Source organism: Gigantopelta aegis, chromosome 15 (assembly GCF_016097555.1).
Source record: "Gigantopelta aegis isolate Gae_Host chromosome 15, Gae_host_genome, whole genome shotgun sequence".
Lineage (NCBI taxonomy): Eukaryota > Metazoa > Mollusca > Gastropoda > Neomphalida > Peltospiridae > Gigantopelta > Gigantopelta aegis.
The window spans coordinates 39,562,081-39,588,404 of NC_054713.1; the positions used below are offsets into that span (position 1 = coordinate 39,562,081).

Consider the following 26,324-nt stretch of genomic DNA (forward strand, 5'->3'; position numbering starts at 1 on the left):
CTCGTTTGGGTATTTTATATATGAGACTGTGTAGGAAGTGCTGACTGTACTTTATACAGATTTTGGCATAATAAACTTGGAACAATCAGGATTATGCACCTTTAATATTATATTATTTTATTCTCACAGTTATATGTTACATGTGTACATGTAAGTGCGCTAATAGTTTATATGTTATATATAATACCGTATTCATGTTAAATTGTCAGTGATTTACGCGTATGTCCACTTGCATGCATACTTTTGATCATAGACTGTATTAGTCCATGGGCCAGACACCGAAACCTCTCCCCCCCCCCCCCCCCCCGGGGATTTTTGGAGATAAGTATTTTTAGATACCTCATTATATATGAATTTAATATCTGCTTGTCTGCAGCAAAAATGTTGGTGGATTAAAAAAATATCGCCATTTGAATAGGAGTACCGTTGCACATTTTGTGTCCCAAAAACACTATATGGAAAAATGAAATATAGTGATAAAGTTGTCATCCATATAATGTTTTAACAAATATAAGCCCAAAATGAATGATATTCATCCTATACTAGATGCTAATATTAACAAACCAAATAACAATGCAATATGTGATATGAATAATGATATACTCATTGGCAAAAGTTAAGCAATGCCTGAAATGCATTATTTTCTATATTTACACATATTTTGGGCTGCTTGAACCTTTTATTATTAAAAATTGTACTGTATTTAATATATTGAAGCAGCATTATTCAAATATGGTTCAGTATATCTGCCTATACTATACTCAGCAAAATTAATTAAGGACCAATAGATATTTTAGCATTTCCCTTTAAATATGGGGGAAAATACAACTTCTTCCGTTGAAAGTTGTCAGCATTGTGGCATGTTCTTAAACTTAATGACTTAAATATCAATTTAGAAGGAACACAATGACAAAAAACATTCGGAACAAATGTGTAACAAATACTTGCTTAATGCTCAAGTATGTGAAATACCCAGTGTTTTTTGTGTGTATCACCAGTAAAATTTTACTGAAACAATGTGTAGAAGCCATATATATGACCAAAACATGTTAAAATAATATGATAGTAACAAAGAATTATATTATAATATAATATAAGAAAGTTTACTAGCCCTTAATTAATTTTGCTGAGTATACATGTATGTGCATCAATATTATGAAGATGTCCCTCTTTACTAAACACCAGTGTTAAAAATTTAAAACATCAGTTTTGTGTACCTACCATAATTTCTTTTGCATTACATGTACAAGTTATCTATCTCACAGAAGTTCATCTTATACTAGTCTGTGTTTATAATATTTTTAGATTTGCCTTTATATTTACATTGTGCTTAACTTATGCTCAGGTGTATATAATTAGTTTCTACATCAAATATTGTCAAGGAACGTTTTGACTTCCTTTCATATTCCTCTGTATTTTTATGCAATTAAAATATGTCTGTCATGTTCACAAGTTCTGGTATTCTCCTTCTTCAGGCTCTGCTCTGGTTCCTCCATCAGTATGTCCATCAGCTCTCATGGTATAATATCACTATTTCATCACCAGTGTTCCTTCTGAAATTTCTCAACCATATGACCATTTGATTGGGGAATAGCATGGACTGCCTGGTATGACTGATACCAAATGACAACTTGGCAAGTTGTTCTCTTTATGTGCATTCTCAGAGCATTCTCAGTGAATACATACATGTAGGGTGGAGAAGGCTGATTTATACTCTACTGTAATTCAATATTATCATCCTTGGTCTGGCAACAAACATTTCCAGATATTTCTCAAGTTATGATGGGTTTTTTTGTATGTTATTCGCACCTGCACTCCCATAGAGAGGGTATATGAATAGATCTACATCTTAAATATATGAACATCAATTTTTGCTGAACTTCCATGAGCTAACAACATTTCAAGGAAGTCTTGGTGTTGCTTGAGAATATTCAAAACACCCGTTTTCCATTCTGCATAAAAGCACTGTTGGTATCATAGCCAGTAATGGAAAGCACAGATGGAATTGCTAGTTGGTGTCTTCCCTACATCCTTAATGATGCTGTGCACATCTATAAGATGCCTCTTGTTGCCAAGTTGAGTCTATAAAAAATTTCGTATATGGGATGATAAACTGGCAGCAATGTACAAACATTGAAGTATAATCTTTGTTTCTGCAGCTTCTTGTGTACTTTACAATACCCTCAAACATCGTTTGCGTTTGAAACATGTACTTTGTCTCACAAATAGAACCCTCTTCCCAAGAAGCTGAGGGCAGAGTTGTCGTTTTTTCATTTAAAAGGTAATGTCTTCCAGTCTCTTGAGACCATTGTGGGGATTCCTTAGATCAAGTGTGGCTTGGAAGAACCCCTTTCACATGCGAAATTTAGTGCCAAACCACGAATGCTGTTATTATGCTACTGTGGATTAGTTGCAAACTTTCCATCCAGGAGATATTCCCTGAACATATGCTGTACCAATAGAGCAAATTGCAAGAGAGCAAATTGCCATGGTCTCATTTGGTATTAGTCATATCACAAAGTCCAGGGTATTCCTCAACCACATGGACATGGCTGAGAAATGTCCAAAGAAATACTGAAGCTCAAGTGGGTGGTTTGTGATCTGATGATACAAGAGCTGTTGACATATTGAGGGAGGAACAAGGGCAAAGGCCCAGAGCAAAAATAAGAAATTACAGATGTTGTGAACATGATAGACATTATATTTGAGTCAGATGATAAGACTGAAATAGAAAAGAAAGTCTAAGTGCTAGATAAGCCTGATGATTATATCTGATGTCAATTATATACACCTAAGCATACATTAAGCACAATAATGCTCAAGTATGTGAAATACCCAGTGTTTTTTGTGTGTATCACCAGTAAAATTTTACTGAAACAATGTGTAGAAGCCATATATATGACCAAAACATGTTAAAATAATATGATAGTAACAAAGAATTATATTATAATATAATATAAGAAAGTTTACTAGCCCTTAATTAATTTTGCTGAGTATACATGTATGTGCATCAATATTATGAAGATGTCCCTCTTTACTAAACACCAGTGTTAAAAATTTAAAACATCAGTTTTGTGTACCTACCATAATTTCTTTTGCATTACATGTACAAGTTATCTATCTCACAGAAGTTCATCTTATACTAGTCTGTGTTTGTAATATTTTTAGATTTGCCTTTATATTTACATTGTGCTTAACTTATGCTCAGGTGTATATAATTAGTTTCTACATCAAATATTGTCAAGGAAAGTTTTGACTTCCTTTCATATTCCTCTGTATTTTTATGCAATTAAAATATGTCTGTCATGTTCACAAGTTCTGGTATTCTCCTTCTTCAGGCTCTGCTCTGGTTCCTCCATCAGTATGTCCATCAGCTCTCATGGTATAATATCACTATTTCATCACCAGTGTTCCTTCTGACATTTCTCAACCATATGACCATTTGATTGGGGAATAGCATGGACTGCCTGGTATGACTTATATCAAATGACAACTTGGCAAGTTGTTCTCTTTATGTGCATTCTCAGAGCATTCTCAGTGAATACATACATGTAGGGTGGAGAAGGCTGATTTATACTCTACTGTAATTCAATATTATCATCCTTGGTCTGGCAACACACATTTCCAGATATTTCTCAAGTTATGATGGGTTTTTTTGTATGTTATTCGCACCTGCACTCCCATAGAGAGGGTATATGAATAGATCTACATCTTAAATATATGAACATCAATTTTTGCTGAACTTCCATGAGCTAACAACATTTCAAGGAAGTCTTGGTGTTGCTTGAGAATATTCAAAACACCCGTTTTCCATTCTGCATAAAAGCACTGTTGGTATCATAGCCAGTAATGGCAAGCACAGCTGGAATTGCTAGTTGGTGTCTTCCCTACATCCTTAATGATGCTGTGCACATCTATAAGATGCCTCTTGTTGCCAAGTTGAGTCTATAAAATGTTCGTATATGGGATGGTAAACTGGCAGCAATGTACAAACATTGAAGTATAATCTTTGTTTCTGCAGCTTCTTGTGTACTTTACAATACCCTCAAACATGGTTTGCGTTTGAAACATGTACTTTGTCTCACAAATAGAACCCTCTTCCCAAGAAGCTGAGAGCAGAGTTGTCTTTTTTTCATTTAAAAGGTAATGTCTTCCAGTCTCTTGAGACCATTGTGGGGATTCCTTAGATCAAGTGTGGCTTGGAAGAACCCCTTTCACATGCGAAATTTAGTGCCAAACCACGAATGCTGTTATTATGCTACTGTGGATTAGTTGCAAACTATCCATCCAGGTGATATTCCCTGAACATATGCTGTACCAATAGAGCAAATTGCAAGAGAGCAAATTGCAATGGTCTCATTTGGTATTAGTCATATCACAAAGTCCATGGTATTCCTCAACCACATGGATATGGCTGAGAAATGTCCAAAGAAATACTGAAGCTCAAGTGGGTGGTTTGTGATCTGATGATACAAGAGCTGTTGACATATTGAGGGAGGAACAAGGGCAAAGGCCCAGAGCAAAAATAAGAAATTACAGATGTTGTGAACATGATAGACATTATATTTGAGTCAGATGATAAGACTGAAATAGAAAAGAAAGTCTAAGTGCTAGATAAGCCTGATGATTATATCTGATGTCAATTATATACACCTAAGCATACATTAAGCACAATTTAAATACAAATATGTTTTTAAAAATAGTACAAGCTTCTGTGACTCGTGTGAGATAGATGAATTGTAAATGTTTTAACACACATGCCGAGGAAAGATACTTATAATTGGCTGGTACTAAGAACAGAGGGACATCTTCATAAATTTGTGAACATAGTATATATAAACTCCATATACTGAACCACATTTGAATAATGAAGCCTCAATATGTTATAGAAAAAAGTCAGGTCAATTTGTTTTTTTAATAGCAAAAGCTTCAGGCAATCCTAAGTATGTGTATACGTAGATATTAATACATTTCTGGCATTGCTTAACTTATTTTGAGAAGTATATAATTATTTATACCTCATATTATATTGTTTTGTAGTTGTTATTAACATCTACTTTATAGAATAAAAGGAAAGATGTAGAAATAGAAAATTGTAAACTTAACATACATCATATTTGGGTCACATACAATGATTGAGAATTGAGAATGAAAGTTAGATTTTTATAGTGCTAGATATTTGACTGACGACAATATCCTACCTATGTAAACGTCAATTATATACACCAAAACACAAGTTAAGCATAATATAAATAGAACTGCAATTCTAATATATTACAAAAAGCAACAAAAAACTGGCTATTGTAAGATGAACTGTTGTGAGATAGGTAAATTGTATATGTAATGCAGACTTGCATAGAATGGTATGTAAATTCACTTTTTACGTTTGTAAAACTTGTGTTTAATATAAAAATATTCAAAATATCCATGTAAATGGTTTAGACAGCATGTACTGCACCATATTTAAATAATGCTGCATTCAGATATTAAATACAATACAATAATAAAAGTTTCAGAATGTTTTAAGTACGGTATATATATATATATATACACATGTGCATTACATATATCGGGAACTGTGTAACTTTTGCTGGTGAGTATACCCCCAGTACTATATCCATACCACATATATTGTATTGCTTTGTGGTTTGTTGTTTTGAACATGTAATTTAGCATGAATAGAATTCATAATTTGGTCTTAAACCTGTTCAAAATATGTCTGAATGTTAACTTCAACATTGCCATGCAGGTTTTTTTTCATATACTGTTTTTGTAATACTCAGGGCATTTCAAATTCATTGACTCACTATACTTAGTCAGATGCCAAAAATGTATTATTTTTTGATGGAATACATTCACCAGTAACTCAGCTTTAAAGTAAAAGCAGTGATATAGTCCAGAATTATTTTCAAATATTTTTGAAAATTATGTGGAACATTCACCTTGATCAGAAATTTGCCTTGTTAAAAATAAATAGGGTGCCTACACTCAAACGTGCGCTACAGGCACACCCACCAACAGATTTCCTGCAGACAAGCTGATTTGAATATGTCTATGGATAGGCTTCAAAGATATACTCATCTTGAAAAATCCCTAGGGGGGGGGGGGGGGGGGGGCAGGGGGTGTTATAGTGGGCCCACGGTCTATATATTGTACCACTATGTAATACTATAAGGTCTAGGAAAAGGGACATCACTTATGACCCACAGTACTAGTGTACTTTTTAAAATGTCTATTTATGAACATTCTTCGTTATTTACTTGTTTCTTACTCTGCATGCCTTTTCGTCTAATAGCCTTTCTATCTTGCATCTGTTTCTCCTTTTCTTGTCGTTTATATCTGTTTTATCAGAAATCATTTCCAAGCGAGCTATACATTATGTTATACTTTAGGATGACACGATGGCCACTTTGAAAATTATTACGCTCAATTGTCAAGGCTTAGGGAATCCGGAAAAGAGACAAGATATATTAAATTATTTAAAAAATAAACAATTCAATATTTATTGCCTGCAAGATACGCACGAGGTGTTGCAATTTTGTATAATAATAATAATTTTGAGCTTGAGATACATAATACGAAAATGGACAACTTAGGTAATTTTATTGTTGTAGATATGACTATAGAAGGTGAAAGAATTATCCTTGTGAATATATATGGACCTAATATAGATGATCCTAAACATTTACAAAATATTCTAGAATATATTGAAGATTTCGAAAACGAAAGTTATATATTATGTGGAGATTTTAATCTAGTATTAAACCAAACATTAGACACGAAGAATATGTAAACGCCAACCATCCAAAATCACAGAATAAACTTTTGGAATATGTAGACACACTTGATCTTAAGGATCCATTTAGAGAATTACATCCTCAGTTAAAAAGATATACTTGGAGGAAAAAAAAAACCCCAGTTAAACGAGCTCGGTTAGACTATTTCTTGTTATCTAATAACCTAATGTCTTTTGTTGAAAATGTTTTAATTGAAAATAGTTATAGATCAGACCATTCAGGAGTAGTTCTATTGTTAACTTTAAATTCAATAAAGAAAGGCAGAGGACTTTGGAAATTTAATAATTCATTATTAACGGACAGGGATTATGTAAATGTGGTAAAAGAAATAATTATTAAAGTAAAATGTCAGTATGCTGTACCAGTATATGATTTCAAAAATCTAAATATGGTTCCAAACGATGAAATACAATTTGTAATAAATAGTCAACTTTTTTTTAAAAACATTACTTATGGAAATAAGGGGTAAAACAATAGCTTTTTCTGCTTACAAAAAGAAAAAACATAATGAATTAGAACAAAAAAATATGTGACGAAATCAAAGCACTAGAAGAAGATGAGAATATGTTCGACTTAGATACTACTGAAAGTAAAAAGAGAGAATTATTAGAACTGAGACAAGAAAAACTTAAAGGTTCTTATATAATATCAAGATCTAAATGGATCGAAGAAGGTGAAAAACCATCAAAATATTTTTGTAATTTAGAATCTAGAAATTATTACAGTAAACTGATATCAAAATTACACTTAGAAAATGGAACAGAAATTAATGATCAAGATGAGATTCTAAAAGAAACAGAAATTTGTTATAAAAATTTATACTCCGCATCATCTGCAAAAAATAATAAGGACATCACAGAAATAATGATTTAATACCTTGACGGACAAGGAAGCAGAGGAGATAGAGGGGGAAATAACATATTTAGAAGTATTAACATTTCTTTAAAATATGAAAAATGACAAGAGTCCCGGTTCGGATGGGTTTACAGCTGAATTTGTTTAATTTTTCTGGAGTGATATTGGACAGTTTATAGTTCGGTCTATTAATTATAGTTACAGTATTAAAGAAATGTCTAACGTACAAAAGTTAGGTATTATAACTTGTATTCCTAAACCAAATAAACCTAAAGAATTCTTTAAAAATTGGCAGCCTGTAACTCTTCTAAATTGTATTTATAAAATGGCCTCTGGCTGTATTGCAAATAGAATTAAAAGGGTTCTTGATAAAATAATTAACAAAGATCAAACTGGGTTTATAAAGGGTAGATACATAGGCGAAAATACAAGACTAATATACGATATCATGTTTTATACCGAAATGAATGACATTCCGGGACTACTACTATTAACTGATTTTGAAAAAGCTTTTGATTCGATATTCTGGTCTTTTATACAAAAAAACACTTGATATGTTTAACTTTAAAACGTCAATTAAAAACTGGATTAAAACACTGTATAATAACTCCCGATCAAGTATAATACAAAATGGATTTCTCTCTGAATCATTTAAATTAGAAAGAGGCTGAAGGCAAGGCGATCCGTTATCTCCTTATATATCTATTTGATGTGTTGAAATCCTCGGCATCATAGTTAGAAATTCACCTAATATTAAAGGTATCACTATAGATGGAGAGGAATATTTAATATCACAATATGCAGATGATACTAGTTTTATTCTTGATGGCTCTCCAGAATCTCTACACAATACACTGTCAATGTTATACTATTATGCAGAAGTATCTGGCCTCAAAATAAATTATTCTAAATCAAAAGCTATTTGGATAGGAAGTAAAAAATATTCAAAGGAAATATTTCACCATGCCAGATGGAAACTAGAATGGGGCTCAGATCAATTTACTTTATTGGGTATCAACTTTTCAGTAAATTTAGACCGAATTATTGAAGTAAACTATGAATCGAAAATAATAAAAATGGAAACGTTAACCAAAATATGGTCAGTTAGAAAGCTTACTGTTTTTGGAAGGATAACTGTTCTAAAAAGTTTAATAATTCCTAAAATAATACACCTATTTATAGCTTTACCTAACCCAAGTGAACCACTAATCAAATATTTAAATACATTATTCTTTAAATTTATTTGGCGCAACGGTACTGAAACGTTAGCACGCAGTTTAATAACTCAAAACTATAAAGATGGCGGAATTAAAATGATAAACGTAACTAATTACATTATAGCACTTAAAAATGCATGGATTCAACGAATGATTATTAATAACCCAAAGTGGACTAATCTCTTTAAATCTATTACAGGTATATCTATACTCGATTTAATTATACATGGTGACTATTTCATTACTTTTAAACTTGAACGAATACTAAACAAATTTTGGAGCGATACATTACACAGCTGGTTACAGATACAACAAAAACAACAACCACGTAATATAGATGACATTCTGGGTATTAATATTTGGTACAACAGTAACATATGTATAGATAAAAAACCATTTTTATATAAAAAATATCTTAAAACTGGTATCATATTTATAGGTGATCTATTGAATGAACAAGGAGACTTCCTAAAATACGCAGATTTCATAGCAAAATATCACATACCTACGAATTTTTTGCAATATGCTTCATTAATAAATGCTACTAAATCCTTTATACATAACTTAAACAACTTAACGGATGATATTTTTACATCATTAAAATATCCTATTTTCCCATTTAAACTAAGCATGTTGTTAAACGACAAAAGTGGCTGCAAACATATATACGATATACTAAATACTAGAATAATAATATGCAAATGAGGGGTTTATATATATTATACAGGAATGGGAAACGTTTTATACTCTCCCTTTCTATAGCGTGAAAGATACATCTTTAGCATGGTTTCAATATAGAATTCCGCACAGAATCCTGGCGACTAACAAATTCTTACATATGATTCATTATATTGATTCTAATGTAGCTTTTGTAGCAATTATCCAGAAACACTAATACATTTATTTTTTAAGTGTGACAAAGTTCATAATTTATGGAAAGAAGTAAAATCATAGATTTTATGTAAAACAGGAAACGAAATCAATTTCAGCAAAGATATCGTCATATCTGGTATAACTAATAACAAAAACAGTAGCTTCATAAATTGGTTAACTATAAATGTCAAGTATTATATCTACAGTATGAAAATACAGAAAAAATCTTTAAATATAAATAGTGTTAAAAATATGTTAAAAACTAAATTTGATATCGAAAAATATATTCTTTTTAAAAATTGTAGCTATGAAATTTCCATAAAAAATGGAATCCTTGGCTTGACCTTTTTATTGAATGAAATACCACTTTTTACCAACAGAAAAAAAGCAGAAATTTAGCTTATCTGGAAATAGATTTCGTCCAAAGCAAACCTTCTTAATTGTTTTTCACAATACTGCCTTCTTTCAATGTTTTTTCTTCTCTTCCACGCACAACATGTTTCTTACCCTTCCAAGCACTCTTTTTTTTTCTATCTTCTTTTACTATTCTGTTTTGATTTTAATTTAAATTACATCTTATACATTATCCCTATACATGTGAAATAATAATACAGTAGTAGTAATGGTAATGGTAATGACGGTAGTGGTGATGATAATAATAATAATGATACATGTACTATTTTCTATTGCAATTTATCCTTTAAATTAATTTAATTTTTCCTTTCCTTCAATCTTTCAATCTTCTTTCTTTCTCTCCTTCCTTCTCTTTATTTATATTATTTCTAGCTTCTCTCCATAAAACTGTGAACTATGTTTTACATGTATCCATGTCCATTATTACTGTTTGATTAATGTGCTATATACATATATGTACAATGTTTAACATATTATATGATTGTAAAGTAGCGATACCAGGGCCCCAACCCTGGCACTACTATATTTGTTTTTCTGGGGTCAATAAATTTATTCTCAAACTTCCATGTTCTATTTTTTGCTATATTTATTTTCAATTATAATAAATAACTACGAAATAATCATAATGTTGCACAATTAACTGAAGAATATCAAAATTGTAATGTTTCCTTGACAATCCGTTACGAAAAATATAAAATACATTTCCAATATGGAAATTCAGATTATGACGTCACGTGTTAACCAGTTGGTAACCCTTATTGGATTTTAAAACTTTTTTTAAGTATAACATAGTACTATATGCAATTATTTGGATGCAATTTTCTTGTGGGCATGTAATTCGAGGTATGATCTTAACATCCTATTTACCTACAGAGGTCCGCTCTTTATTTTTTAATTGTATCACTAGTAGATGGCAATTCACAGAATCGTTCGAATTTTTTATTTAATACTCAAAGTGTAATTAAAAATAAATCACATTCTAAACTTCGAAATACCACATGATTAGTTGGTGGATACTGGTGAAGTAAATAATAATACCAAGTTTCAGAACCCTAGGAGGCTTTCAAATATTTAATTTAAATTTAAAAAATAATAAGAAATATTCAAAATATCTTGAATATTTATCTCTTATTTTGCCCATGAAAATAACAATACTGAGTTTTAGAACCACAGAACCATCCAGTCAAACCTATAGGTGAAGGCAGACTTTTAAATTTTCACTATTGAATTTCATTTTAAAACTTTTATAATAAAAAGCTTTTAAAATTCAGAAATTCAAAAGTTCTAAAATATCTCCCTATAATTTGTGAAGGTTGAACATAATTATACAGTTTCAGATCTATCCAATCAAATCTATAGGAGGAGTTAGAATTTTAACTTTTCATTTTAAAACTTCTAGCAAAAAATAAAAAGAAGTAACAAATTCAAAACTTTAAAATATATCTTAGTTGGTTTGTAAAGACTCCATTGAAAATAATTATACAGTTTTAGCACTATTCAGTCAAACATATAGGAGAAGATAGACTTTTAAATTTTCATTTTAAATTTCTATTTAAAACTTTTAAATTTAATAATATAAATATTCCTAAATATCTCTCTATTAGTTTCGGAACACTCCCCTAAAAGTAATTATACAGAGTTTCAGAACCATCCAATCAAACCTACAAGAGAAGATATACTTTTATATTTTCTTTTTCAAATGTCTATTTATAACTTGAATTTAATAATTCAAAAATTTCAAAAATTTAAAGTTTCCAAAATATCTATCTATTAATTTGGGAAAGATCCCCTGAAAATATTTATACAGATTTTCAGAACCATCCAGTGAAACCTATACGTAATGATATACTTTTAATTTTCAAGTAAAACATTTAAATTTAATAATAAAAATTCACTGATTCAAAATTTCCAAACAATATCTCAGTTAGTTTGTAAAGAATCCCCTGAAAATGATTAAACAGATTGTCAGAAGTATCTAATCAAACACATAGAAGAAGATAGACTTTTAAATTTTCATTGTAAAATTTATATTTGAAACGTTTAAATTTAATAATAAAAAATCCACAAATTCAAAATTTCAAAAAATATCTCTCTATTAGTTTGGTAACACACACATTCAAAGTTCCCAAAATATATCTGTTAAATTGTAAAGACTCCCTTGAAAATATTTATACAGAGTTTCAGAACTATCCAATCAAACCTATAAAAGAAGATAGACTTTTATATTTTCTTTTTTAAATTTCAAAAATTCAAAAATTTAAAGTTTCCAAAATATCTATCTATTAATTTGGGAAAAATCCCTTGAAAATATTTATACAGATTTTCAGAACTATTTAATCAAACCTATACGTGATGATATACTTTTAAATTGCAAGTAAAACATTTAAATTTAATAATAAAAAATCACTGATCCAGTCAAACATATAGGAGAAGATAAACTTTTAAATTTTCATTGTAAAATTTATATTTAAAACATTTAAATTTAATAATAAAAAATTCACAAATTTAAAATTTTCAAAAATAGCTTTCTATTAATTTGGTAACACTCACATTCAAAGTTTCCAAAATATATCTGTTAAATTGTAAAGACTCCCTTGAAAATTATTATAGAGAGTTTCAGAACTATCAACTCAAACCTATAGGAGACGATAGACTTTATATTTTCTTTGTAAAATATGTATTTAAAATTTTAATTTTAATAATAAAAAATGCAAACGTCGGTGAACCTGTCCCAGAGCTGCTTAAATTCACAACCATTTAATTTCATTTCAACTTATGTTCGTGCTAATATACAATTAAGGTTCAATCACCCTGTCCTTCTGGACACACACACACATCTCAGGTATCTGGGTTGTCTGTCCAGGACAGTGGGTTAGTGTTAGTGGTTAGGTGTTACTGAGAGAAAAGAGGGTGTAGTGGTCTTACACCTACCCATTAAGTCATTACACTTCACTCCAGTTGCGAGTTGGTACCAGGCTACGAAGCCTGTACCTACCAGCCTTATGCCCGATGGCTTAACCACGACACTACCGAGGCCGGACCCTCACAAACAGTACCGGGCTGTGTAGTTTAAGGGACCCCCCCACCCCCCTTGTCCTGGACTTAGTCACTGGCAAAAGCCAGAGATTAAGCCCAGGACAAGCGTGTGTGAAACCTTCGTGGTATATACGCACGTTAAACATATTACCTGACCAGTTTAAGGGAGATAAGAGTAAACTCACATCGCTTGAGTTCGCACTGGGCTCCAACCGAGGCAGGTGGACAGTAACAGGCCTTATCTCCTCCCTTTTTATAGCAGAGTCCGCCATCGGAGCCACACGAATCAGTTATACTGGTACACGGGGCTGCACTCTTGTCATCTGTAATAATAAATTATAAAAGAGATTTTTCTTTCTTACGTCTAATGATACTTACAAGTCTCAGTGGAAAATCTAAGGGGGCCACAAATCCCGCATCCCTAAATTTTGCGATATATATATTTATTTATTTATTTAATTTATTAAAGTTGGAGAATCCGAGGAATCCCTTTGGCAACGTTTGTGGACCCTAAATTGATTTTCTGGATCTGCCACTGGGAGTCACTAGTATAGTAAAACATTTAGCTATCTCATCAGTTTAGACAATTACAAACCAATATCATTGGTACCCAGAGATGTGCCCTTCTCACCTGCAAACAGTGTCACTGGTACGCGGAGGGTGACGGATATAAGATAGACAGTCAGACACACAGACATACACACCGACAAACATACACACATACAGAGAGGCAGACAGACAGACAGACAGACAGATATATAGATAGATAGATAGATAGATAGATAGATAGATAGATAGATAGATAGACAGACAAACAGAAATACAGACAGACAGAAAGACAAATACTAGTAGATAGATACATGGATTCATAGATATATGCTAGTAGAGATATATACAAACAGACATACAGACACACACACACACACACACACACACACACACACACACACACACACACACACACACACACATAGACAGAATAGCACATACCATGGCCTTTGATATACCAGTCGTGGTACCATGGCTGGAATGAGTGGGCCCAGCGACGTGAATTGATCCCACACCGACCGCACATCAGGCGACCGTTTTATCTCTGAGCTACGTCCCATAAAATAGAAATAAGCCCCTCCCATAAAATATAAATAATAACAAGAAACTATTATCTGTGTTAAGCAGAACTGCACTTACCATCCTGCAGTATACAGTCGTGGCCGCTGTACGGAGTTTTGCAGTCGCAGTTGCCGTCTGCCTGACACGCCTGACCGTTAGCGCAGTCCTGACCTTGTCGACCGCAGTCGAAGTAGTCCCCGCCTGTAATCATAAATATCAATACACGTATTATAGTCTCCGCCTGTAATGAAGCAAATCAATACACGTTTTTATAGTCCCCGCCTGTAATCATACAAATCAATACGCGTATTATAGTTTCCGCCTGTAAACACACAAATCAATACGCGTATTAGTCTCCGCCTGTAATGAAACAAATCAATACATGGTTTTATAGTCCCCGCCTGTAATCATACAAATCAATACGCGTATTATAGTTCCCACCTGTAAACACACAAATCAATACGCGTATTAGTCTCCGCCTGTAATTAAACAAATCAATACATGGTTTTACAGTCCCCGGCTGTAATCATGCAAATCAGTACGCGTATTATAGTCCCCGCCTGTAATCATGCAAATAAATACGCGTTTTTATAATCCCCGGTTGTAATCATACAAATCAATACCTGAATTATAGTCTCCGCCTGTAATCAAACAAATCAATACGCGTTTTTATAGTCCCCCCTGTAATCATACAAATCAATACGCGTATTATAGTACCCGGCTGTAATCATACAAATCAATACGCGTTTTTATAGTCCCCGCCTGTAATCATACAAATCAATACGCGTTTTTATAATCCCCGCCTGTAATCATACAAATCAATACGCGAATTAGTCTCCGCTTGTAATGAAACAAATCAATACGTGGTTTTACAGTCCCCGGCTGTAATCATGCAAATCAGTACGCGTTTTTATAATCCCCGGTTGTAATCATACAAATCAATACCTGAATTATAGTCTCCGCCTGTAATCAAAGAAATCAATACGCGTTTTTATAGTCCCCGCCTGTAATCATACAAATCAATACGCGTATTATAGTCCCCGCCTGTAATCATACAAATCAATACGCGTTTTATAGTCCCCCCTGTAATCATACAAATCAATACGCGTATTATAGTACCCGTCAGTAATCATACTAATCAATACGCGTTTTTATAGTCCCCGCCTGTAATCATACAAATCAATACGCGTATTATAGTCCCCGCCTGTAATCATACAAATCAATACGCGTATCATAGTCCCCGCCTGTAATCATACTAATCAATACGCGTTTTTATAATCCCCGTATGCGTGTTATATGCAATAAGATGTTTTAGAAATATTTTTTTTAGAAAAAACGAGTCAGTAATGCCCGCGAGTAATCATACAGATTAATACGCGTTTAGCACTCCCATGCCTGTAAACATACAAATCAGTACGCGTATTATAGTCCCCGTCTGTAATCATGCAAATAAATACGCGTTTTTATAATCCTCGGTTGTAATCATACAAATCAATACCTGAATTATAGTCTCCGCCTGTAATCAAACAAATCAATACGCGTTTTTATAGTCCCCGCCTGTAATCATACAAATCAATACGCGTATTATAGTCCCCGCCTGTAATCATACTAATCAATACGCGTTTTTATAATCCCCGCCTGTAATCATACAAATGAATACGCGAATTATAGTCTCCGCCTGTAATCAAACAAATCAATACGCGTTTTTATAGTGTGTGTGTGTTTGTGTGTGTGTGAGTGAGTGAGTGAGTGTGTGTGTGTGTGTGTGTGTGTGTGTGTGTGTGTGTGTGTGTGTATGCGTGTTATATGCAATAAGATGTTCTAGAAATTAAATTTTTAGAAAAACGAGTCAGTAATGCCCACAGATTAATACGCGTTTAGCACTCCCATGCCTGTAAACATACAAATCAACACACGGTAATTAGTCCCAGCCTGTAATAATAAAATATATCGCGTTTAGTAGTTTCTGCCATTAAATATAATGATACAAAACAACACATGTTTAGTAGTTCCAGCCTGTAATCATAAAAAAAAAACACGCTTTGTAGTCCATGTCTATGATCGTACAAATAAGTACGTGTTTAGTAGTGTCTGCCTGCAATTGTACAGATCAATACGCAATACTGTAATCATATAAATCAATAAATGTTTAGTAGTCCCGCCTGTAATCATATAAATCAACAAACGTCTAGTAGTCACCGTCTGTAATCATATAAATCAATACACGTTTAGTTGTCCACGCCTGTAATCATATAAATCAATAAACGTTTATTTGTCCCCGTCCGTAATCATATAAATCAACAAACGTTTAGTAGTCCCCGCCTGTAATCATATAAATCAACACACGTTTAATAATCCTCGCCTGTAATCATATAAATCAATAAACGCTTAGTAGCCCCCGCCTGTAATCATATAAATCAATAAACGTTTAGTAGTCTTCGTCTGTAATCATATAAATCAATACACGTTTAGTAGTCCCCGCCTGAAATAATATAAATCGACACACGTTTAGTAGTCCCCGTTAATAATCATATAAATCAATAAACGTTTAGTAGTTGTGGTATAATTTTGTTGTAAGTATTTTGGACCTTAACCGCTGCCACCAATGTGGTAGAATTGTGCGTGCGAGTTGTGTGCCCGTGTGTCGTGCAACTACTCTGGACCTACGTACTGGGTAAGCGACGAGGAGTGCGTACTGCACGCTCGAACGCACGCGTGACCATGAAGGCGTTTACCACATAAATAATAGTTAAAATGAACAAGATAACAAGATGTCACTTTAAAGAGGGGTTGTTATTGCATTGAAAACCACAGAATTTTATACATGAAATATTATGCAGATATCAAACAAAGTTATGAACTAAGAATACTATTAACACTAAACTATGAACAAATATTAAAACATATAGTTAACCAGTGATGTCAATTACAAGTATCACAGTTAAAAATCTATATTTATTTAAACAGCCAAAAGACTAGGCAGTCGCCCATTATCGATTGAATGTTCTCAGTGACCGACTAACAACACCAGGAGACTAGACAATCGCCCATTATCTCAAGATGCACTCAATGAACAGTTATTTAAGAGTTATACATCAAAGAACTATAATATTAGATATAGTTATAGGTACAGTTACAGATATTTATTTAAACAACCAAAAGACTAGGCAATCGCCCATTATCCGTTGAATGTTCTCAGTGACTGACTAACAACACCAGGAGACTAGACAATCGCCCATTATCTCAAGATGCTCTCAATGAACAGTTAGTTAAAATAATTAATTATCTATCCCAGATTTAATAAACAAGAAAGTGTAATTATTGAGTTGGATCCCAAAACTTTACTTTAAAGTAATTTAAATTGGATAACCTATTAATTTAGAAATATTGCAAAGGAAGCTAAAGACAATCGTCTATTTACCTCTCAATGCTGTCCAAAATCTAAGAAAAATATTCAATGAAACGTTATAACTGCGAAGTTTAGCTCGATCAGCTGATAGTTGTCAAAATTTGGATCCAACTGTTTACAACTGACGTAACAGTTCTATTTATACCCCAACATTGACGTCACTGGTCTTTTTTGAATCTCTAGTATGACGTCAAATATACTCTTGAGAAAAACACAATATGGTCTTACAATACACAACGGATACATAAATCAGCGAATATCTAAGCATATATTTCTAATATCAATGTTATTTATAATCCATAACATTAATCAAAACAACAACATCGTTTTCACAGGTTAAGCAATAACACTACGGTTCCGGTCTATTAACCAACAGTGCTTTACAGCAAACCGGAAATAGTTCGTCTCGTGCATTTCCGCTCGCAAAGCAGACGACATTTAGCAAGAAATACTAAGTTTTTTATGAAATAACTCAAATATTAATATTCAGTTAAGTATTTACTGAACTATAATGATACATAATTTAATCACGGACATTGGCCTGTCCATCTACACGTTAATTACTTCAAATCATGGAAGAAATAAAAAGGTAAACGTCAAGTTTCAACATAGCTGACCACGGTGAAACATTGAAATTTAATTTTAAAGGATCGTGCTCTTTGAAACAATTAATTTCACAACACTTCCCCCCTTCTTGCTTTCATTTCGTCCCCGAAATGAGATATAATAAATACAAAACATAAGATGTCCGCTACTCTAGCAATATAAGGTCTGTGAAACAAACTTCTAATCAATGGGATACACAGTCCTAAAAAAAAATATGGACACACAATCCTATACTCTTGGATACACAATCCTACAAAAATCTGAACACAGTTTAAGCTCTTGCATATACAATCCTACAAAAATCTGAACACAGTTTAAACTTTTGCATATATACAATCCTACAAAAATCTGAACACAAAGTCTTAAACTCTTGGATACACAATCCTACAAAAATCTGAACACAGTTTAAACTCTTGCATATACAATCCTACAAAAAGGAGAACACAATTTAAACTTGCATATACAATCCTACAAAAAATCTGGACACACAGTCCTATACTCTTAACAACACTACTACTAACATAACTACTAAAATATTAAATAAACATATAATATAATATCTATAACTCATCAAAGTTAATAGTCCTAATATTATGATTAATAGTCCCTTCTCTTTTTTATCTTTCTATCCCGTTCCAGTCCCTCATTCCACATCTCTTCGAACCCCTCCAACATGTAATTCCTTTCCCATGTACCTCTCTTCCTCTTCCTTTCCTCCATCAACTCCTCTCTTACACTCTTCAGCTCCACCTCTTTGCTATCCAACCTGCTCTCCAACCTCTCGATATACCGCCCCAACTTCTCGTTCTCATCCTTTCTCCGTTCCACGTCATTGCTACCACCACCAATCGTCTGTACCTCCTCTTCATAATCTGGAATGAATGTACTCTCATCACATTCAACATGCCCGTCCTTTTTCTCATACACCTCTCTCACGTCACTTGCTGCTCCGCCGAAGGTCACGGTATGCGGTGATGTACTTTTCTTCAACCAAACATCTATTGTAGAGGTTCCCTTTTTCAGTAGATGCAACCGGTATCCAAGAGCATGACGTACCATGTCTTTTCTACGGATCCCCACAAAGTTGCACACAGAGCAATAGAATGGGACTTCTTCTCTTGGCGTGTGTTCCCGATAAAAATGGCGGACAGCAACCAGCTTTGAATCAGCATTCCACCTCATCACACATCGGCTGCAGTGATATTCCATCCCTGTTAATTCAAATTTTTACACACATAATATACAAGAGACCTATGGATACCGGAGATAATATGTTTGTAATATTACTGGTTTAACTGGTTTTGAATTTTAGTTACCCATTTGGGTAGGTTTACATCCAAACACGGCTTTAGCCGATTATGGTGAACTACTTCTGTTTTTGATTTATTTTTTATTGCATAGACTACATCACTGTGAAGTTTAACAATAACATAGGGTCCTGCCCAAGGTGATTCTAACTTCCTACAAATGGGTTTTAGTTTATATACTAGACACCCTAATTTATATTTATGTTCAGACAATCTAGTATCATGTTCTTTCTTTTGCAGAGTGGCAGTTTGTTTTAGATGTTTTCTAGCCCTATGGTAAACGTCTTCCATGGTATTTCTTAGTTTTTGTACATATTCATGGACATTTTGAGATGATTCCTGATTGGGAAATGGAAACAGGACATTCACTGGTAAATTCACTTCACGACCTAGCATTAACATATTAGGTGAGTAAGAAGTAGCAGGATGTGGTGTACTCCTATATGCAGCCAGGAGAAGACCTATGTGTATATCCCAGTCCCTTTCATTCTCATTAATAAAACTTCGGATCATCTTTCCTAAAGTTTGATTGAAACGCTCAATTAGCCCATTGGATTCTGGGTGATAAGGGGTAGTTCTTGTTTTTGTAATCTCAAGTAATTTGCATAACTCCTTGAATAGATCACTGTCAAAGTTGCTACCCTGATCTGTATGTATTTCTAATGGAATTCCAAAGCGGGCAATGAATTCATACACTATTGTCTTTGCCACCTGTTCAGTCTTTTGATTCGATAGGGGATAGGCTTCCATCCAACGGGTGAAATGATCTCCTATTACTAAAATGAAGCAATTATGATTTCGCGTACGGGGTAGTGGGCCCATGACATCAATACCTATTCGGTCCATTGGGTTTCCCACTTGATAATTTTGTAGAGCCGCTGTTGGTTTTTTGTTTGGTTTTTTCAGTCTATTACACACACTGCACTGTTGAATATGGAGTTGAACATCCTGTGTCATGTTAAACCAATAGAATAGTTTTTTCAGTTTTTGTATTGTTTTAGTGATACCAAAATGAGCTGAGCATATTGAGTCATGGTGAAGTTTTAGCACAGTTTTATGAAGAATTCTAGGAACTAGTAATTGTAAATAATTTGACTGTTCTTCTTCACTTTTGTGCACTTTCCGATATAAAACACCATTTTTTCTCACTATATTTTTCCAATTCAACCAATACTTGCGTGTGGCAGGGCTAAAGCTAGCGGCTTCCTCTCTACATGGCAGAATATTCTTGTCCATCCACTTGTGCAATGGACCCAGATGAATATCTTCTTGCTGAAAACATTTTATTTCCTCATTTGAATAGTTGGGAATCCAGTTTGAATTGCATGCAGAGATCTGATTACATGTGGGTAAATATTGTGTAGGTGTACTCAAATCGCTTACATTGTCAATATTTGTTTTGAATTGTTTCCACCCATCAGCTATTTCTATACACTGATTGCAACTCTTCTCATCCTTAGAATTGTAACACTCACAACTACTAGAATGAATTCTGGATAATGCATCAGCATTTTGATGTTTTCGTCCTTCTCGATGCTCAATATCAAAAGCATACTGAGATACCACTTCCAGCCATCGGGCAAGTTGCCCTTGCGGTTCTTTAAAAGTAAAAAGCCATCTCAGTGAACTGTGATCGGTTCGTAACAGAAATCTTTGACCAAGTAAGTAATGACGAAATTGGATTATGAATGTTACGACAGCTAATAATTCCCTTCTGGTTACACTGTAACGCTGTTGGTGTTTGTCTAACTTTTTAGAGGCGTATGCTATAACATGTTCTTGCCCTTGTTGAACTTGAGACAGGACTCCACCAATGCCATAATCAGAAGCGTCAGTATCTAAAATGAATTTACAGTTTTGCATGGGATATGCCAGAATCGGAGCACTGCAGAGCTTTTGCTTTAGAGTCTCAAACTTTTCCTGACAAACATCAGTCCATATAAATTTCACATCTTTTTTAGTAAGTTGTGTTAAAGGAGCAGCAATGTCACTGAAATTAGCAATAAAACGGCGGTAATAATTGCAAAGACCCATGAATTTCTGCACTTCTTTTACAGTTACAGGAACCTTCCATGAAGAGATGGAGTCGATTATCTTGGGATTAGGTTTGATTCCCTTCTGACCTACAGTATGACCTAAGAAGAGTACTTCTGGTTTTATCAAGTCACATTTTGATGGTTTGAGTTTAAGTAGGACTTCTTTTAGTCTTGTAAGTTCAACACCCAGTTGGTTAAAATGTGTCTCTAGATTGGGACTATAGATAATAATGTCATCTATATATAGCAAAAGGGTATGCCACTGAAGACCTCGGAATATTAATTCCATACATCGTCGGAAGGTACTTGGGGCATTACACAATCCGAATGGCATTTTGGTATATTCAAATAGCCCATACTTTGTAATAAAAGCTGTTTTACTTTTATCTTGTTCATCCATTTCTATTTGCCAGTAACCACTTTGCAAGTCCATGACAGAAAAAACTTTCGCAAATGACAAACTGTCGAGACACATGTCGATTCTTGGAAGAGGGTACCCATCTTTATTAGTTCTATCATTGAGTTTTCGATAGTCTATACACCAGCGAACAGATCCATCTTGTTGACGAACTAACACTACCGGAGACGCCCAGGGTGATGATGATGGTTTAACAATTCTGCTATCAAGTTGATTCTTCAGATATTCCTCCTCCTCTTGTTCAAAACCCTGTGGAGTTCTTCGTAATGGTTGTCGCATGGAGCAGCTCCAGCGATATCAATATGATGCTTTATGATGGAACAAGTTCCCAAATCACTGTTATTTTTGGCAAAAACATCTTGATGTTTTAGTAAAACGTGTTTAAGTCAATGTAACAATTCAGGTTTATCAATGTTTATACAGCTTCTTTCATACAAATCTTTTAAATATTCTGGCAATTGTTCCTCAGAGGATATTGAATTTTCCTGAAGTGGTTCTGGAATTTTTGGAAGATCTGCTTGCGTCTTCTCTCTCACACTACAGGTATTCATTTTTGTACTACCACGTGTAATGTCACTTTTACCTGATTTAAAGATGTCATTGAATGTTGAATGGGTCTGGCCAGCTTGCCTAATGTGACATTCATCAACCAGTTCATTAGAGCTTTCTACAAATTCACTGAAATATTCAACAGGTGTTAATTCTCCTATTACGTAACCGGGTCTTAATCTTACTGGTGGTCTACCCAAATTTACCAATCGTACTGGTATGTTTCTCCGACATGAATAAACCAAACTTCTTGCCACTAGAATTTCTCGAGAATCGGTGAACTTTGGTTTAAAAATGGAATGCTTTGCATCTGTACTATATTGTTCTGCTATTCCATGAATGACTATCTTGGATTCGGGTGGAAGGGTTGTTTGATGCGGAATAGTAACATAAGCTACACCATCAGTTATGCGCGAAACCTCACAGTCTATCCACTCATGACCTAGGGAAATACCACGTTTTGTATTGACTTTTACATCTTTTTCATCTAAAACATCACATCCAAGTAACATAGAGTCAGTTAAGGGTGCAGCATATACCGGCCATGTAAAATGTTGAGTTCCCAACTGGATTTCTGCATCTATCATACCTTTTGTAGATAGTTTTTTTCCTGCTTCTGCCACTACCAACTCTTTTTCAGCTTTACGAAGTGGTGGTCTCTGTCTACTGGGTATTGCGAAATATACATCTTCACTTAATAATGTCACTGCGGCTCCAGTATCAACAACGGCCTTAGTATTCACTCCATTCATTTGAATTGGTACTTTAATAGTTACTGCTTTTACCCGATTAATTTCAACAGTAATGTCTTCCTCAATTCTATCATTTCTAGAACCATGAGTCACTTCTATAACCTCTGTTGCATTTGCACTTTTCTCTTGTTCACTGAAATTTATATCTTTATCATTGTTGTTTTTGCAGTTCATCCTTCACATCTGTGCTCAAATCCTCCAATGGAATTAAACCCTCTGAAGCTCCATGAAGCTCCTTACCCCTGCTCGTTCCATCAAGACCTTCACACTCGTCCCGGAATACCTTTGGGCTTATAACTTCCATGCAAGCATTCGGTTTAACACTATCTCCTATAAATTCCCCACAAGAGTTCTCTCCCTTGTTCAACTCAAAAGGCAAACTATACAGTATGTCACTAGACTCGCCTACACAGTTTACTTCATCACACTAAATATTACTTCTATGATTATACTGTTTATCATCACGATTAGCTAACTTCATGTTTGAGGTTGAAACTTGGTCGTCTGTTTCAACCTTTACATGTTTAAAGATTGTCCATTGGTATCATTTTCAGCCACTGTCAATCTAGTTGAATTAAGCTTCTGTTCTGATCTGAAATTATCTTCATTTTTATTCCACTTCTTCTCGGCTTTGTTTTCTTCTCTACGATGAGGACACACATTTGCATAATGACCCTCCTCGTTACATGAATAACATCGATTATTATATGAGTTTCTTTGGAAATTCCTTTTCACACTTTCCGAAAGAACTGCTTTCATTTCCTTAATTATAGAGTCTTTCATCTCGCGTCTCCAAACTGCAGAAGTCTTTCCTCTGTAACGAATTTGTTCATGTTCACTCGATTTACCTCAATGTCATGTTCTGTAATATCCCTCTCAATATCTACTCCCCTAACACTAGCTTTCCTTGTAATATTGTTCTTACAGCATTCGTGCCAGTTGATCATGTTGATTGCTTCATCTAAAGTTTGTGGTTTCTTAGTGAGAAAATCATAGGCTACACTGTGGTCGGAAAGTCCTTTCACAGGGTGTTCTATAGACAGTTCGGTAAATAGTTTAGTGTGGCTATTTTTCAATCCTGGATAGGCTTTTCCCATTAACACACTAACTCTTGAAGCAAAATCTTGAATTGTATCCCTTTGATTTCTACCTATATTGTGCAGATTTGACCTGTGAGTTTCGGGTAGTACATTGTCACCGAAGTGTTGTTTCACACACAAATATAATGCGAAAATGTCATATCTGGTATCCCTGGGTAATTGTGCTGCAAAGCTAAGAGCTTCATCTCTAATACAGAAAAATAACTGCTCACACTGCCTCTCTTCACTGCCATTGGAATCTTCGTGATAGCATTTGAAACTGAATCCAGAAAGACTCGAAATCTCCTTTTCCATTGAAAAATGGGAGTCGTGGTGTTGGTTCATCCGGGTGAGGGTTTATGTTATATCTGCTGCTAATCCCATTCACACCAGGCACAAATGAATTAGGAATATAATCAGCATTTGAACGAGCTGAATTTGCTGTTGGGTAAACACATGATCTTCCACGGACTGCACCAGGATCACTTTCACTATATCTATGCTGACCACCCGTGTTTGGTAAAGATGGACTTACAGTTACCCCAGAATTGGAACCACTACCAGTAAATGTTGGATATAAACTGGCAGAATAGTTTAGAGTGTCCAGTATACTATCACTGAAATTTCTACCCACATGATTTCTGTTACTACCAGTCATCAAATCTACAGGTGCACTACAGATGCGTGTATTTGTGCTAGATGTTACTTGAACATTTTGATCACTAGTATTTGAATTACAGGTGAATATCGGACCTCTTTCATCTAACTCATCATCTTCCCTCCCCAAAGAACTCCTATATCTCTCATTAAGAAACTAACTGGAGGTAATTCTCTATTTCTTAACATCATTTTATTTTGTACTAAGCTTTAACTAGTATATTTTTTATTATAAGTATTTTTGGAAGTTAACCGCTGCCACCAATATGGTATAATTTTGTTGTAAGTATTTTGGACCTTAACCGCTGCCACCAATTAGGTAGAATTGTGCGTGCGAGTTGTGTGCCCGTGTGTCGTGCAATTACTCTGGACCTACGTACTGGGTAAGCGACGAGGAGTGCGTACTGTACGCTCGAACGCACGCGTGACCATGAAGGCGTTTACCACATAAATAATAGTTAAAATGAACAAGACAACAAGATGTCACTTTAAAGACGGGTTGTTAATGCATTGAAAATTTTATACATGAAATATTATGCAGATATCAACCAAAGTTATGAACTAAGAACATTATTAACACTAAACTATGAAAAACTATGAAAACATATATTTAACCAGTGATGTCAATTACAAGTATCACAGTTAAAAAATCTATATTTATTTAAACAGCCAAAAGACTAGGTAGTCGCCCATTATCGATTGAATGTTCTCAGTGACCGACTAACAACACCAGGAGACTAGACAATCGCCCATTATCTCAAGATGCTCTCAATGAACAGTTAGTTAAGAGTTATACACCAAAGAACTATAATATTACATATAGCTATAGGTACAGTTACAGATATTTATTTAAACAACCAAAAGACTAGGCAATCGCCCATTATCCATTGAATGTTCTCAATGACTGACTAACAACACCAGGAGACTAGACAATCGCCCATTATCTCAAGATGCTCTCAATGACCAGTTAGTTAAGAGTTCTCAGTGACTAGACAATCGCCCAACTATAATATTTAACTACAGTTATACGGATATTATTTATAACAGTTACAGATATTTATTTAAACAACCAAAAGACTAGGCAATCGCCCATTATCCATTGAATGTTCTCAGTGACTGACTAACAACACCAGGAGACTAGACAATCGCCCATTATCTCAAGATGCTCTCAATGAACAGTACACAAAAGTTAAGTATAATATACACAGT

The 26,324-nt window shown here is 34.1% G+C and overlaps 1 protein-coding gene across 2 annotated transcripts in view; it reads right to left on the minus strand.

Annotated features, from left to right (window-relative positions):
* The window catches only part of LOC121390567 (EGF-like domain-containing protein 1), a 68,517-nt gene that overhangs the window by 30,280 nt on the left and 11,913 nt on the right, over positions 1–26,324 (minus strand). For both annotated transcript variants that reach the window (XM_041522410.1, XM_041522412.1), the window contains exons 3-4: positions 14,381–14,503; positions 13,378–13,515 (exon numbers count right to left, since the gene is read on the minus strand). In XM_041522410.1, coding sequence (XP_041378344.1) covers positions 13,378–13,515; positions 14,381–14,503 — 261 coding nt within the window. The remainder of the gene's footprint in view (positions 1–13,377; positions 13,516–14,380; positions 14,504–26,324) is intronic.